This window comes from Mustela putorius, unplaced genomic scaffold, assembly GCF_011764305.1.
Source record: "Mustela putorius furo isolate JIRA1106 unplaced genomic scaffold, ASM1176430v1.1 tig00000421_pilon_pilon_pilon, whole genome shotgun sequence".
NCBI lineage: Eukaryota > Metazoa > Chordata > Mammalia > Carnivora > Mustelidae > Mustela > Mustela putorius.
Window position 1 is genome coordinate 13406443 of NW_025421375.1, and position 15655 is coordinate 13422097.

General features: G+C 46.9%; 1 protein-coding gene across 2 annotated transcripts in view; it reads left to right on the forward strand.

The window, feature by feature from the left end:
- Positions 1-12613, forward strand: part of TEK (TEK receptor tyrosine kinase) — a 96051-nt gene extending 83438 nt beyond the window's left edge. For both annotated transcript variants that reach the window (XM_004761779.3, XM_004761780.3), the window contains exons 17-23: positions 1654-1844; positions 2395-2508; positions 6654-6724; positions 7760-7800; positions 8896-8992; positions 10692-10791; positions 11624-12613. In XM_004761779.3, coding sequence (XP_004761836.1) covers positions 1654-1844; positions 2395-2508; positions 6654-6724; positions 7760-7800; positions 8896-8992; positions 10692-10791; positions 11624-11698 — 689 coding nt within the window. In that variant the 3' untranslated portion in view covers positions 11699-12613. The remainder of the gene's footprint in view (positions 1-1653; positions 1845-2394; positions 2509-6653; positions 6725-7759; positions 7801-8895; positions 8993-10691; positions 10792-11623) is intronic.
- Positions 12614-15655: the final 3042 nt, after the last annotated feature.

The window sequence follows — 15655 nt, forward strand, 5'->3', positions numbered from 1 at the left end:
ATTTTATTTATTTATTTGACACACAGACAAAGTTCACAAGTAGGCAAAGAAGCAGGCAGAGAGAGAGGAGGAAGCAGCCTCCCCACTGAGCAGAGAGCCCGATGTGGGGCTCGATCCCAGGCCCCTGAGACCGTGACCTGAGCCGAAGGAGAGGCTTTAACCCACGGAGCCACCCAGGCATCCTTCAACTTATATTATCAATTCAGATATTACTGAGTACTTCCATGAGTTTACGTCTCCAGGCTACCTGGGTTTCTAGTTCTACAGGAATGCTTTCACTTAATTTCTCATGGAAAAATTCGCATCCACAAAAAAGCTCCACACAGCAATTATTTACAAACTTGACAACCTCTTGTTGACTTTGCAGCACAAACAGAAACAATAGAAAAGAGACTACTTCCTCTTCCTCAATTTATTAAACTAAAAATACTGGGGCTTCAAACAATATATCATTCTGTGATCCAATAAGTGTGTAATTCTGAAAGCCAGATCATGTCCCTTAGGTTAGATAATGAAGTAATGATATTAATTTTGAGCTATTTCCTGAAAAGAGTAATCAGCAGGGGACAACAGTAAATGAAAAGTTAAAAAAAAAAATAGTAACCACCATCAACAGAAAAATATGTATCTTCCAAATTTTTGCTCTATCATCACCTTAGCCCATAACTTGTTGGCTCTTAAAATTTGTAGTTCAGCAAGGAAGTGAGAAAGCATTGAGGTGTATCTTGACTTACAGTACAACGGGGTACAGTGTTAGACTTTTTTTGGGGGGGGGCAAAATTTCAGTGTCTTAGAATGGCATTGAAGTTTACAATCACTTGACATTTTAAATTTAAAAAATGGTATACCAAAAAAAATTACCTCTAAAAGACAGTAAAATCAGTCTACTTTTCATTGACTCTAGAGATCAACATTTTTATGGAAGTAAGTAATTTTATTAAAACAAACAATTTGGAATAAAACCAAGACAATGGACCATAATTTGTTCGAGGATCTATTGTTTTATTTGTCTCTAAAAGTTTGAGTTTTCTCATCTCTCTAAGCAAGATGCAGCCTCTGACATTAGACTGTGCTGACCAGTGAGCTAATCAGCAATACATTGACCGAGGACGAACTTCCAGGGAGCAGTAGAAGCAGGAGAGAGAATGTTTCCTGGGGTGGGTCCTTCTGCCACGGATACGGAATCTTTTCCTTTTTAAAAAATAATCTCAAGAAAAGTTAGAGACTAAATGGAATAACATGCCTGGTTCATATTAGTTCTCCATCAATATTGACAAAAAAAAAAAAAAAAAAAAAAAAAAAAAAAAAGCTGACATGCACCTGCTGTCCTAGAGCTTCTGAAGGGAAACACGTTCATTTCATTCTGCTCTTCCTACTGAGAGGGTGAAAGCATTCAGGAAGCTTCCATGTTAGTCCACTGGCGGCAGGAGGGAGGGGTGTGGGAGAGAGGGGACCCCGGGTTCAAGCATGGTGCCCTTTAAGCACGGGAGAAGCATGGAACTTCTCTTCCTCCTGTCGCCAGCGTTCCCAAGGTTGGTACCGCTAGACTTGTTGCTTTCAGATTCCGAGTTTTATAAGCAGTTCCCAGGACCATAGCCCATCTCAGAAATTTCACAGCTGCTGAGAAGGTGATGTGTCTCCCTTTCCCCACAGGCTACCTGTACCTGGCCATCGAATACGCCCCCCATGGAAACCTCCTGGACTTCCTGCGCAAGAGCCGAGTGCTGGAGACCGATCCAGCCTTTGCCATCGCCAACAGCACCGCCTCCACGCTGTCCTCCCAGCAGCTTCTCCATTTCGCGGCAGACGTGGCCCGGGGTATGGACTACTTGAGCCAAAAACAGGTTTGTTGTAAGGACCTTGCTTTGGACATCTTTCCTTTAGAATTCTCTCCAGAATTAGAGTTGAGTTAAATCTATGCATTTTTCAATTCCTCTTCCCCAGTTATTCCCCTTAGAATCTCCCGAATTTTCATGTCTTCATGACTGTTCTATTTGTATAGAGGTTAAGGCTGAACACTGGCAATACCTGTATTTAGTGAAGGTCGGCATATGCATTTGGTGAGGTGCCCTTACCCATCGTAGCTTCTCCTGGGTCCAAACGATGCGCAGGGGCAGAGGACTTACCTGGCAACAGGAAGATTTAGTGTCTTGGGTTTCTTTTCTTTCTTTTTTCTTTTTCTTTCTTTCTTTCTTTTCCCCCATGAAATGCTTCCCAAGACATGGCAGGTCACTTGGCAGAACCCACGGAGGATTTTGGAGGGGGAAGTCTAAGGGACTTGGATTCCTCACTTCTCTATTTCCCAGAGTTCTTGCCCCCAGTGGCTCTGTGCCAGCAGAATGAAGCGAACAAGCAAAAAATGCTGAAAATACATGATGTTTTTTAAAATTTCAGTTTATCCACAGGGATCTGGCTGCCAGGAACATTTTAGTTGGTGAAAACTATGTAGCCAAAATAGCAGATTTTGGATTGTCCCGAGGTCAAGAAGTGTATGTGAAAAAGACGATGGTAAGTTCAGAGCACAGACACAGAGAATGTCCTCCCCAGGGCCCCTCCCTCCCACGATGGCCCTTCTCTTGGAATACCTCCATTCTTTGGTGACTCGGGCACCTGGTTGTGTACCCCAGGAGTTAGTGCCCTGGCCCAGAAAACATCCCTTCAGAGTTTTGATTCCCAAAATGCCTGAAGGCTCCACATTTACCAGTGAAAAGCCACCATCACATGTGGCCAAGGGATGGTATATGCAAGTCTCATGGTGTAGGGGCTCTGGTCTGCTTCTAGGCCAGACCCTTAAGTGTCTCACCCCGAAACCTCTGAGGAGCTCCCTCAACCCCCATTCATGTACTGCAAGCATAGGAAGGGCAAAAAAAAAGGCATTTAACATACTTTCCAAATATAAAGGAAATAAATTAATGAGGTTCCTAAATCACAAGGAGGCCCTGGAGAGAAATTCACAATTTCTAAAGCCTCTTCATCACAAGTTCTCCACTGTCTCTCCAAGCCCACATCGAATCCACGTATGCCTGATGATACCTCCTCTCCCAGATAGTGATATTTAATCTTGATGTACAAGATCCCAGAGAACGTTCCCACAGCAGGAGAGAAGCTGGACTCCTTCTGCTTTTGTGGCCCAGTGTAAATCATAACGCCCCAGAAATGCCCCCCGCCCAGGGACGTGAGAGCTGGGTGTCAACATGGCGCCGCCCTTGCTTTCCCTACATGGGTGGGAGGGTGAGGACCTTGGCACTGACAAATCCTGTAGTCGTCACATGTGTTTGGTGGCTCTACCCCAGTGGCACGGCTCCTCCTTCCCGAGGGCTGATGGACATTGCTCGGGCTCCGCTTCCCTGTGACGATGGCAGTTTTCACACGGTCCCTTTATGTTTGTGGGTAACAGGGTGTCTCGCCAGGCTCAAGCTTCTGTATTTATCCTCTTATTCAGGTTTTTGTTTGTTTGTTTGTTTCTTGTTTTTCGCAATATACTTATTTTAGTTACTGACAAGATAACAATATTCAAGAATGTTTTGAAAAGGAAATGACCCATTGTTCACCCCCTTGACCCGTTTTTATTTTTCCTTTACTTATTGCCTTCCACAAACATACATATTTTTATATGGTTACCATCCCGGTGAACATGACCGTTTTGGATCTTTCCAGTCCCTTTTTGGATGGGGGGTTTGAAGTAGGACCCCTTCGGCCTGTAGGGACCATCACACACAACCAGTGGGACTCCAGGTGCTCATCGATGGCAATGCTTTCAGAAGCCATAGTCGCCTCCTTGAGGACTGGCTTCCGTGTAATACTTTTTTCTCTTGTTCTTTTCCGTTTTTCTGAATTTGCCTGACCCCAAACAGGCAATGTTTCTCTGCAGAGGGACTGGGCTTGTCTTAAAGAGCCAGGACCCGCCCCTCACCCATTTACTCCCACTGTCCCTGCTCCTCCTGGGCCACCTGAAGCTTGAGCTCTCCTTCACAGAGCTCCTCTCCTTGCTTCTCTCTGGCATCTGGGGGGCTGTGGTGCTCTGGGTGATGGGGTAGAGGCACTAACACAGTTTACGCCACAACCTGCACATTTTATCTGGATCCTGCCCTCCGATTCCTAAGAAAAAGGCTGCTTTGCTTGGCATTTCATAAAGGGCAGGGATTTCGGCAGCCTTGGAAAGTTTGGGGAAAATGTTTAGAGGGTTAGAACACTTAGGTAGGTCAGAACTTAATTCTGTCTGCTAGCAGCTGGGTGAAGTGTTGTGGCAGCACCGGGTCTGGGAGGAATGACGCAGGGACAGCCCAGGCTGAGGAAAGATGAGGGAATGGAGAGAAGCCGACTCCCAGCAAGAGGGTGTAGTGTGGTGAGTGACCACCAGAGGGCAGAGTGGCTGCCTTCCCTGGCCTACCGTTTAAATCCATGATTTTCCACTCCTTGCACTCCAGAATTTCTGGGAAGCTTTCAAAAAGTACAGATGCGGAGTCCTATGGCTGAGATACTATGATTCAGCTGCCTTGGGATGAGGTTCCTACATCAGTTTCTGTTTTTTTAAGTCCCCCAGGTGATGCTAATATTGGAAGTGCTGGAAGCCAACATACTAAGTGATTTGGGGCTTTTTATTATCATGGATAGATCCATCCCCTCATCATCGATTTATTTATGACTACAATGTTTCATGCCTGTGCTAGGTTTTGGGGTAACATAAATTGAGCTAGTCTCAACTTCTAAAGAGCTCGGACAAACAATGAACGATTGTTAACAGTTGGTGAGTGCCAAGGGCCAGGAGGGCACAGAGGAGGAACACACACTGAACTGAGCCCGTGTGGAGTCATGAGGGCTCCCTGGAGGAGGCCAGCTCCTGGGTTTTACAAATGTTAACTAGATATTGGAGACACAGGAATGAATTGGATCACCTGGAGGGTACATTCTATATAAAAACTTAGAGGCAAACATTCAGGTCACGCAAGTTAGTGTGGCTGGAATGTAATGCAAAGAAAGAGAGTTAAAATTTAGGGTGGCAGGAGGAAGGGGTTATAACGTCTTCTTGTAGATTCTTGATTTCCAGCTAAAACATTTTGGATTCAGTTAGGGACTTGAGATCTTGGGACCATAAGGGACATTGAAGAACTTTAAGAAAAGGAACCATGTGGCTGGATTTGCCATTTCGAGTCGGTCTGGCCATGGTGAGGAGGACTGATCCTTAGGGCGTAAACTCTGAAGCAGGAAGGTCAGTTAAGAGGTTGTCCTCAGGTAAGAGGTGATGGTGGCCTAAATCATGGAGAGAGCGCAAGGGGAACAGGTGGAAGTGGAAAGATCCAAAAGATGTCAAATGAGAAAAATAAAAAAGTGAACGTGGAAATTAGTCATTGGGAGGTGTGAGATCAGAAGCTAGCAGGTACCTAGAAGCAAAGACAAGACAGAAAATGTCGATGACACCTTCCATTCCTGTGGAGGGGAAGAAGCAGCTAGGATAAGAGATCGGCGGTGGGGAGTGGTGGGCATGGAGTGGAGGGAGGTATGAATGTTGAGGATACATTGAAGAAGTGGGTTTAAGAAGAGACAGTTTTGTAACTGACCTGTAAGGTAGCAATCAGGACTTACGATCAGAAAGAGCTTCAGAATATCACTACTTCACAAAGATCTAGGAGACAAGGGCATGTTCAGGAATAGTTTTTGCGGTCCAGGGCACAGCTGGTCTCAGGATGGTTGGTCTGGGAGAATATCTGCTCCTGTTTCAGGGGGGCTGAAAAGACCCCCCCCACACACACACACATAGTGCTGGCTGTTGCCCCACTTCTTGGCTACTGTGGGCTGAAACACCACTGTTGGAGCTTGGACAAAACCCTGGAAGGGAGGCAGCCATCTCTCAGGAGGGCCCATGAGATTCTCTGGGTGGGTCTTTAGGAAGGCAGCCCCCAAATCACGTAAAACTAGGACTAACACCTAGAAGTCAAACTTCCCAGCGTCCAGTCCACATTCCTTTTTGCCAGGTTGGACTTAAAGAAATGGGGACAATCTGGATGGAGTCAGGGCCAGGCCCCCAAAGATGAGTGTCCCTCATGACACTCCAAACCCAGTGAAAACTGCACTGACAGGAAATTATTTCTTCCTCCACTGATGTGCATGTGCCCTGTTCCCTTTGGTCTGAAATGTTCTTCTCCCCAGGCCACCTGCTGAACCTACACATCTTACAGGACCCAAATCCGAGGTCACCTTGTCTGAAAGTCTGCCCCATCTCCTCCAAGCACAGTTGGTCACGTGACATTGCCTGAGCCTTTCCCAACTTACAGTTTAATTCCTGGTTTCTCTGCCTCCCTCGCCTTTCAAGCCTCTGAGAGCCACAAAGTGAATAAATGAAATGCTCACCAAGAGGGCACACAGCCGTCCACACATACACATGCCCATGCTTACAATTCTTCTTCTTTATATAAAACTCCTGTAGGGACTCCTTGAAGTAAGCAGGGCTTAATCTTTGCCTGTCTTCGAATTTGAGAATGCTCTTGTGCATGGCATGTACACAAACAGCAATTCCTGATTCTACCACCCCATATGTCTGGGAATTCCAAGTAGAGTTGCCCGTGGGCTTGGGTGAAGCAGAGCTCCAGGCAAGTTACATGCCTTGGGCAAGGGCCCTGTCTTGACTAAGTGGCATCTCACTTTGTTCTCTCCAGGGAAGGCTCCCGGTGCGCTGGATGGCGATCGAGTCACTAAATTACAGTGTGTATACAACCAACAGTGATGTGTGAGTACGCCTTTTATTTTGAAGGGTTTCTTTTCCCCCAGGAAAGTAAGCATTTGACAGAAGTCTTAACGAGAGGCAGGAATATGATGTTCCTCTGTAGAAGAAAGCTAGTCCGTAAGCCCAGGAAATAAATTAATAGTCTACAAAATGCAGCCTCAGAGCAGAAAGACTGTTCTCATGGTCTAAGATCATTGGGGGCAGGTTGTGGGTTTTATTCCGCCTGTCAAGGGGAAGTGGTGACTTCTCAATCACCAGAGAGTTAAGGGGCTTGTGGGGTTTCCTGTGGCTCCACATCCCCAACTGAGTTCCGCATACAGGTGGGGGGTGGAGGGGCAGCCCAGACTAGCTGCTGGGGTCAGAGGCGGCAGGGACAGAAGGCAGGCTGGGTCCAGAGCGTGTCTCTGCTCGCAGCCTGCGGGGACGAGTCTCGGGCTGGCGGTGGAAGGGACGGTTGGGAGCGAGACCTCGGCCACCTGGCCCATACCTTAATGACGGCAGGAGAAACTGAGGCTTCGAGGGTTGAGGTGACTTGTCCAGGGAGTTTAGCTTCTGCCTGGGGAAGGGCGGGGGTCTGGCGAGTACTTGTGTCCTCCCCTGCGTGCAACGTGCCTCTGGGGTGTTCGCTCACTTCCTCTCTGTGGCCGAGGCAGCAGCTGGTGTCCCCACTTTCCGAACACACGAAGAGGCCTCAGGCGGTTCAGCAACTTGTCCCAGTCATGCGAGTGCCAAGGTGGTAGAGCTGGAATTTAACTCCCGTCTGTCAGCTCGGACTTGGCCCTGCCGCCCCGATACCGCACCGTGCTCTCCGCTGGAAGCGAGTGGAGGCTCTAACGCGGTTTCCCTGTTAGAATCCTGACCTTGGCCGAAGAGGGGAGAAGCACGTGCCCCCACGGGGCCCTGTCCCAGAGAGCGCACGCTTAACACTTCCTTTTCTGCAAAATGTCCGTCACCCTGACTTTTGAGGCAGGAAACTAACCTGTCAGCAGGTGTCAGCTTGTCTGTCGGTGATTGGACTCCCCGTTGTGTCCCCTGCAGGTGGTCCTATGGTGTGCTGCTCTGGGAGATCGTGTCCTTAGGTGAGTGTCCACGTTCATCTACGGCAAGACTTCAGGCACTCGGAGCCGGCCCTCCTGGGCCCCCTCGCTGTGTGATTCCACCGGTGCTATTTTTACGTATTTCTGTATTTATATGGCACCACCGGTTAGGACTGGGAAATAGAATTTGATAAGTTTCTGTCTGTGCTTATTCCTGTCTTTCTTTTTTGAGAGCCCTGTAGCTAATGTCATACCTAATACTAACAATCTGGTGTCTGCGAGCTACACTAGAGCTTGTGTCTGTGGACGCAGAGATGTCCCAGAACTATTGCACGTTTGCTTGAAGATGGCACGCTACACCGTGAGAAGTCCTTTCCGAAGGCCAGTTAATAGTCTGTGAAAATGTGTGTCAAAACCCAGCAACTGGGGCACCTGGGTGGCTCAGTGGGTTAAGCCGCTGCCTTCGGCTCAGGTCATGATCTCAGGGTCCTGGGATCGAGCCCTACATCGGGCTCTCTGCTTGGCAGGGAGCCTGCTTCCTCCTCTCTCTCTCTCTGCCTGCCTCTCTGCCTACTTGTGATCTCTGTCTGTCAAATAAATAAATAAATCTTTAAAGAAAACAAACCCAGCAACTGCCTTACACTAGGACCCCCGTTGAGTAAATACTGCCCATGAAAAACCTGGAAAGACCACACCAGAGTGATACACACTATTGCTTGCTCTCTTCCTACTTTTTTGTATTTTGCAAGTTTTCTGTCATTGGACAGTAACTATTACAGATCAAACAGGAAGTGGATAATCTAACGGCAGACTCCCAAGTAGGGAAAAGATACCGCTCATTGGGACGCTAGACAAGTTGTGTGGGCTGACTCAGGGAAGAGAATAGCCCTGTGAGTAACAGCCCTGTGAGCCCTGAACTGGATCTTTCCACCGAGGGGATGGCCGCCCTGTGACGCGGTTGGTGGCATCTGGGCAGCTGTGCTGTGTGGTGGGTTTGCTCAGAGGGAGGGTCACGCTGGGTGGGCACCACCCTTGCCACACCCTTTCTCCCCGTCTCTCTGCTTGAGAGGCTTGGGGCAGGAGACCCTGTGTGCCAACTAGCAGGGCCTGAGGGTGACGTGGTTTCCTGTCTTCCAGGTGGCACCCCCTACTGCGGGATGACATGTGCAGAGCTCTACGAGAAGCTGCCCCAGGGCTACAGACTGGAGAAGCCCCTGAACTGTGATGACGAGGTGTAAGTCAGGCTCCGCGCTGGGGCCATTTCACCTTGACCTCCCCCGCATTTCTTGAACACACACACTCTCATGGAAGGGGTGTCTGCTTCATACACACGTCGCCATCCCAAACAGCCAAAACGGAGGAGGAGGGTAGGGAGCTCCTTAAACTCAGAGCATGGTGCAGTGGGCAGGGATGAAGAGCTTTATCGGCATAGAAATCCAGCAGGAATTTAAGGCAATCATATCAGGAAGGTGGAAATGAGGAAAGGCCCCAAATGCAGAAAAGATCTGAAATTCATAAATAAATGTATGAAACCTTGAGGCTAACTTTGGAGAGAGAGATTTCAGAGCTGTGACGTTAGGAAGATGGATTTTTTTTTTTTTTTAAATCACAGAATCTTGATTCTGCAAGAATCATTTTCCAGGAATCAGAATTATTCCCCAGGGAAGAATGAGTAGCTTTTGTGAAACCACCATTCCCAGAACTCCCTGAAGGAGCTGCTGCCTGAAGGGCGTAATGTGAAAGGGCAAGGCGCTAGGTTCAGCAAAGAATTTATTATCCACACGGAGTTACTTTCTGAGAAAGCGTGTTATTCCTTAGGTCTCTGGTACAAGAGGCATGAACCTAGACCACACTAGGTGGCTAGACTTCTGTGGCTGTAAGTTTCCTTTTAGACATTTGTTCCCTATGTGAAATTTTGAGCCCTACCCAACATTGCTTTAAAAAAAAAAAAAAATTAACATATAATGTATTATTTGCCCCAGGGGTACAGGTCTGTGAATCATCAGGCTTACACGCTTCACAGCACTCACCATAGCACATACCCTCCCCAGTGTCCATCACCCAGCCAGCCTCTCTCTACCCCCCTCCCCCCAGCAACCCTCAGTTTGTTTTGTGAGATTAAGAGTCTCTTAAGTTTTGTCTTCCTCTCAATCCCATCTTGTTTCATTTTTTCCTTCCCTACCCTCCACAGTCCCCCAGCCTGCCTCTCAGATTCCTCACATCAGAGAGATCTTTTGGTCCATAGTCAGACATTGCTTCTCTAGGTCTAGGGTGGGTCCCAGGAATCTGCCTTTTAATGCAAGTGGTTCTGACCATATTGGGGAGCGTACTGCCTTAGACCAGTGCTTCCACACGGTGTTCCCGGGACACACAAGATGCAAATAGGTAATATAAGAGGGAAGGAATTCTATGGTCTCTTACAGGGGGCAAGTTCCAGGTTAAGTCAGGTTACACAGGTTTTTTTGTTTGTAAGGGCAAGACTTCTCAAGCTTTGACTCTGCTACTCCCTAAGGGGGAGACGCAATAGGTGAGAATCTTGCGAATTACTCTTGAAAATTGGAGTCTTAAAAAAAAGAATTAACATTTTGAGAGATGTGGCATTCCAAGAGAGATGTGGCATTCCAAGAGAAATGCTGCCCTAGATGCATGCAGGAGTCAGTTCTTTCCCATCAGGAGAGCTGAGACCAAGATCCCGCAGGAATGGTACTCAGGATGGGCACTAGTTTTCCTGACAGAAGAAAGGGGGACCAGTGGGGCGAGGAGGGAGGCCAGAGAGAAACCCGGTGCTCTACTTTTGTGCTGCCCCCGTAAGCGCAGATGCCCACGTGTGAAATGGCTCCCTCTCTTCTCTCGCTCCGGTGCCCCCACAGCAGGACAGGCCCAGGACTGACGCAGAGTCACGGAGTTCACTGCTTAACCCTTTGTGTTCACAGGTACGACCTCATGCGACAGTGCTGGCGGGAGAAGCCCTACGAGAGGCCCTCCTTTGCCCAGATCCTGGTGTCCTTGAACAGGATGTTAGAAGAACGCAAGGTGAGCGCGGACTTCCGGGCAGACGCTGGAGTCACACTTCATCACGTGTCCCCTGTGGTTAAAAAGAAATAGCTGATACAGTTCAGCAAGGCGGTCTGGGCGTAGCCTGAGGCAACAGAGGGACATAAAGGATGTGGCCCCCAGCTCTGAGGATGTTACAGTGTCCGAGTTAATCAGATTTCCATAAAAGAGAGAGTCACTCGGTAGGACAGATAGAATTACCTCTGAGTTAGAAGGAACCTCATCAGTAATGGAGCCTGACTCTTGAATTTTGCAGAAGAAATGTATACAAAGAGGAGAGATGGGGGTGTCCAAGGGCACACAGCCGGGAACTGGTACAGCCTGGTCTGCAGGGTTCTAGGGCGCAGAGGCAGGAATTCTATAAAAAGGTCCAGCAGGTGGTTGGCTGTACAAATCTGAGGTTGAAAAGACAAATTTAGGTTATAGAACTGGACGGGAAGTTACCACCACCCGAGGGGTAATTAAACCAGAGATGTGGGTGAGGTCAGAGAGAAATGGGGACTGAGAACGATCCTGAGAGACTGGGACATTTCCGGGGGGACCACACCAGGACAAGAAAGAATGGCCTAGAGACTGAGGAGAGTACAAGGGTGAAGTCTGAGGTGCAGAAGGCCAGGGATGCATTTCAGGAAGAAAGCCAGCAAATACAACATGGGGACTGAGGACAGAAAAACATCCCCAGGTACCTAGTATTTGAATCAAAACAAGTTAAGGAAACTAGGGTCTGATGATTCCTGCCCCTGGCAGTGGCAGAACACTGTTAGACCACTGTTCTAGACGCTGCTGTTCTAAACCACTCTTGCTCTCGTAGACCTACGTGAATACCACGCTTTATGAGAAGTTCGCCTACGCCGGGATCGACTGCTCTGCTGAGGAAGCTGCCTAGAACAAATCACACCCATCTGTACGTAACGTTGCCCCTTCCCCAGCCTGTCAGACCTTTGATGCCAAGAAAGCCAGCAAGACTCTGCCAAGAGAGGGGACACAGAATATACAAATGTATATATATTGCCGTATGTCTGGGACGAGACCACAAAAACCCGTGCGTGTGAATCTGTAGGACCCTTTGCCTCTACTAGGACTGTATATACCGTTTTGAGTAAGAATGTACTGAACTCAGAATGCCTGTTGGTGGTTTCATATGCAATAATATATTTTTCTAAAAATATGGACTTTACAGGAAGGTGTGTGAGTACAATTACTATGATGCCTAACTCATTATCATTCTGGATTTTTTTTGATATTTACCTTCATAGTGAATGCTGTAAAATGTTTTGCTGTATAGAAAAAAGATGTTAATAAATGTCACACCAACCCTGGTGGCACGGGTGAGGAAAGTGGGGGAAATAGGTTAGTTCTATCAGGACATAGTTGAACATTTAAAAGGGATTCTTCGATTCCTCAACTGTAGAAGCCATTTCAATGTCATTTGCTCATTGGACCCCATTGTCATGTGTGTCCAGAGCCAGTGTGTCCAGAGTCCAGTCCAGAGTGCTACCATCTAAAAGGGGACTCAACTCTCCTTCAGTGTGCATCTAAGGAACTTTAAAGAAGTACAAGTTTGGTAAATCAACGGGATTTAGTTTTAGTTTCTCTGGTGACACTGCTTTGTGTATTTTAAGAAATCGAGTAGGACGCCTAGGGCTCTATTTGGAAGACATGTGACATTCGTACCAACAGAACACCATGTATTGCACATTGTAAAGTTCCCTGTTGATCAGCTGTGAGTCTGCAGTTTATATGGTAGGCACACATCGCCATGAGATCTCATAGTAAGTGAATAAATGTCTTGCGTACCTGTTTTTTGTCTGGGAGTGTTTCTCCTAGGTCATGCCTGATGTCAAGTTCCTGTCCTCCAACTGTGTTGGTGAGATGCCCATAGTGCGGTGGGTGGGGACTCCAGCTGGAAGGACTGGAAACATCGAGAAGTGTTCGGGTGAGCCCCTTTTCTTGTAGCAGTGCCCTGTGCCCCCAGTAGTGTGCCAGTGTCCACTGAGGGCTTAGAACAGCAGTCTTTTTTTTTTTTTTTTTTTTTTTTTTTAAGATTTTGACAGAGATCACAAGTAGGCAGAGAGGCAGGCAGAGAGAGAGGAGGAAGCAGCCTCCCTGCTGAGCAGAGAGCCCGATGTGGGCTGGATCCCAGGACCCTGGGATCATGACCTGAGCCAAAGGCAGAGGCTTTAACCCACTGAGCCACCCAGGTGCTCCAGAACGGCAGTCTATTAACTGGGATAGTGTGAAATCGGTTGACATAGAGCATAAAGTTCCCTGTTCCTTCCACTTGATCCACCTCGTGTGTTCAGAGACAATAGCAGGGCCCTTTGTTCCCAACGGCATTCTCCAGGGGAGAGCGCACACGCAAGGCTGCCAGCAGACAGAGTCAGCAGCCGGAAACGCGCGAAGAGCCCTTGACGGGTCCAGGTATCTGCACTAGCTCCTTGGGCTTTTTACCACATGTTGTGGAGATACTCCTGACAGCCCCTGGTTTGAAAGTACGTGGAACTGAGTAAGGAGGACCTGAAAACGCAGATCATCCCTTCATTGCATGTGGCATTGCAACACATCTTCCCCCCCCCCAATAGTCTTTCTTAATTCATATTACTTAAATTCATAATGATTAAAATTTGTATTGTTTTACTTTACATCAAGTACATGACAAGAGAGATGGCTGAGAAGTACCTGGGGCAGCAAGAAAAACATGTTCAGGCATCACTGGGTTACTTGTAAGTCACAACACGGAGGCAGCCAAACCGACGTACGCTTGAGGGCATCTCACAAGCAACCGTCAGAAGGTAGCAGGCGTACTTCCCGCCAGAGGCCCTCCTATCAATTACTCTGACTCTCCTGTACTATTGGCAGTGAAACCTTTGTAATTTTGTAGCATGTTAGCAACATTAATACTGAAGATTCGTACTCAAGGGTAATCAAACTGAATCAGGTCAGGTACTTCCCCATGATGAGAAAGCAAGAAAGATGGAGCTAACCCCTCAAAGGAATGAGACAGGTCCGGCACTGAACACAGGTTAGTGTGTTCAGAAGATCCCTAGGACTCTGCCTGAAAAAAATAAGTTATGAATTAAAATCCAGTCACAGTACACCAGTTAGAATACAAACATTACCCAACAGCCAAATGACCCAAAGCTTTATGTTAACAGAGTACACTGAAAAGTTTACATTTACTTTGTGAGGAAAATCTATTTATATATGAGACCTAAAAAAAATGTGTTAGGTAATGATAGTTTTCGGTATTTGGAGAGAAAGAAATGTACGTAACCAGATACGTGACCCTTGAGGAGGTCACTGCTCAACTGTAAACCATACTCCTTGGTAAACCTGTCACCCTAGATCCATCAAGAGGAGTCGAAAATTCAAAGCAACTTAATCCTCCCCATTAACCGCCCCCCCCACCGCACTTACAACTTTTGTTGGAAATTGAAGAAAAAGGTCAAGAAAGTTCCTACCATCATAGACCCAACTCTACCGCCAGCCGCAGAGGCGTCCCTGAAACCCCACTACAGGGATTTAAAATGTGCTCGGGCAGAGCGATCACTCCTTTCCTTTCAGGTCTTGTTTTACCCTCCAGAGAACCAGTTCTATGAAGGCAGTTGCATTTTCACTTGAACTATGACCTTCAAGCAGTACAGAATAGAAGACAACGTGTCAGACCCACAATGACTGCATCCATGACATTACCCACAGCGGTTCTCAAAACGAAGCCTTGAGATCGTGTTTATAAAAAATTAACACCGGGCACTTACCAACACATGATTCTGAATGCTTTGTAAAGATTATACATAAATCTAGATTTAGCAAACCTCTCCCTTTTCCTACATAGGCTGTCCCCACATTGTCACTGCCATGCTGTGACAAGATAGCACATTGTTACCTTCTCTGTAAACCCCATTTTCCAGAGAACAACAAAGTGGGAGAGCTTAGTAAAAGATCTGGCAAAAAGCCAAACATAGTGCTAGAAAAAGTGCAACTCTCTACACAGAGAATGACCTGAAATACAAGTGGATAAAATTTACCCCAAGTATAAAGCCTACAGTTCTGATGAGAATAATAAATGATGTAGGAGGTTAAATGAGAAAAATCATATGATCACCATGTCTAAAATGGTATGGTATTTTTCACTTGTGTTATTCTGGAAAAAATGGGTAGTATATGTTTATATAAGCTGTTTTGTGTTAAATGAAATATTTTCCTAAGGTTCAAGACGGTTTTCTTTTCTTTTTTTAAGATTTTGTTTATTTGACAGAAATCAGAAGTAGGCAGAGAGGCAGGCAGAGAGAGGAAGGGAAGCAGGCTCCCCGCCAAGCAGAGAGCCCAATGCGGGGCTCAATCCCAGGACCCTGGGATCACGACCTGAGCCGAAGGCAGAGGCTTTAACCCACTGAGCCACCCAGGCGCCCTTCAAGACGGTTTTCAATAGAACACATTACATTTTGTAACAGAATATTGTGGGAATTTTTTGAGATGTATTTTTAGCAAAACAGATAAAGACCCACTGTGAGGCAGCAGTAGTGTCTAACACACGAAGAATCAAAGAATAAAGACCATAGGGTACAGCTGTTATGTTGTACAATTAATGACACAGTCAGAGGGCCTTCCCATGTCTTAGTTATCTTTAGAAACACAGCACTATAACAAATTTTAAAATAGGCAGAATTAGTTTTCTTAGAATTCTCTATTGTGCCAAAGAGGAGCCTACATGGGTATGTGTGAATGTACAGAGTAACCCCCATTCCAAGGCAGATACTGCTTGACTGTGTATATGGCAATGCCACTAACAGGGTGGTTGTAGCTATACTCGATGTACTTGACTAACTTGTTTACGGTTGGG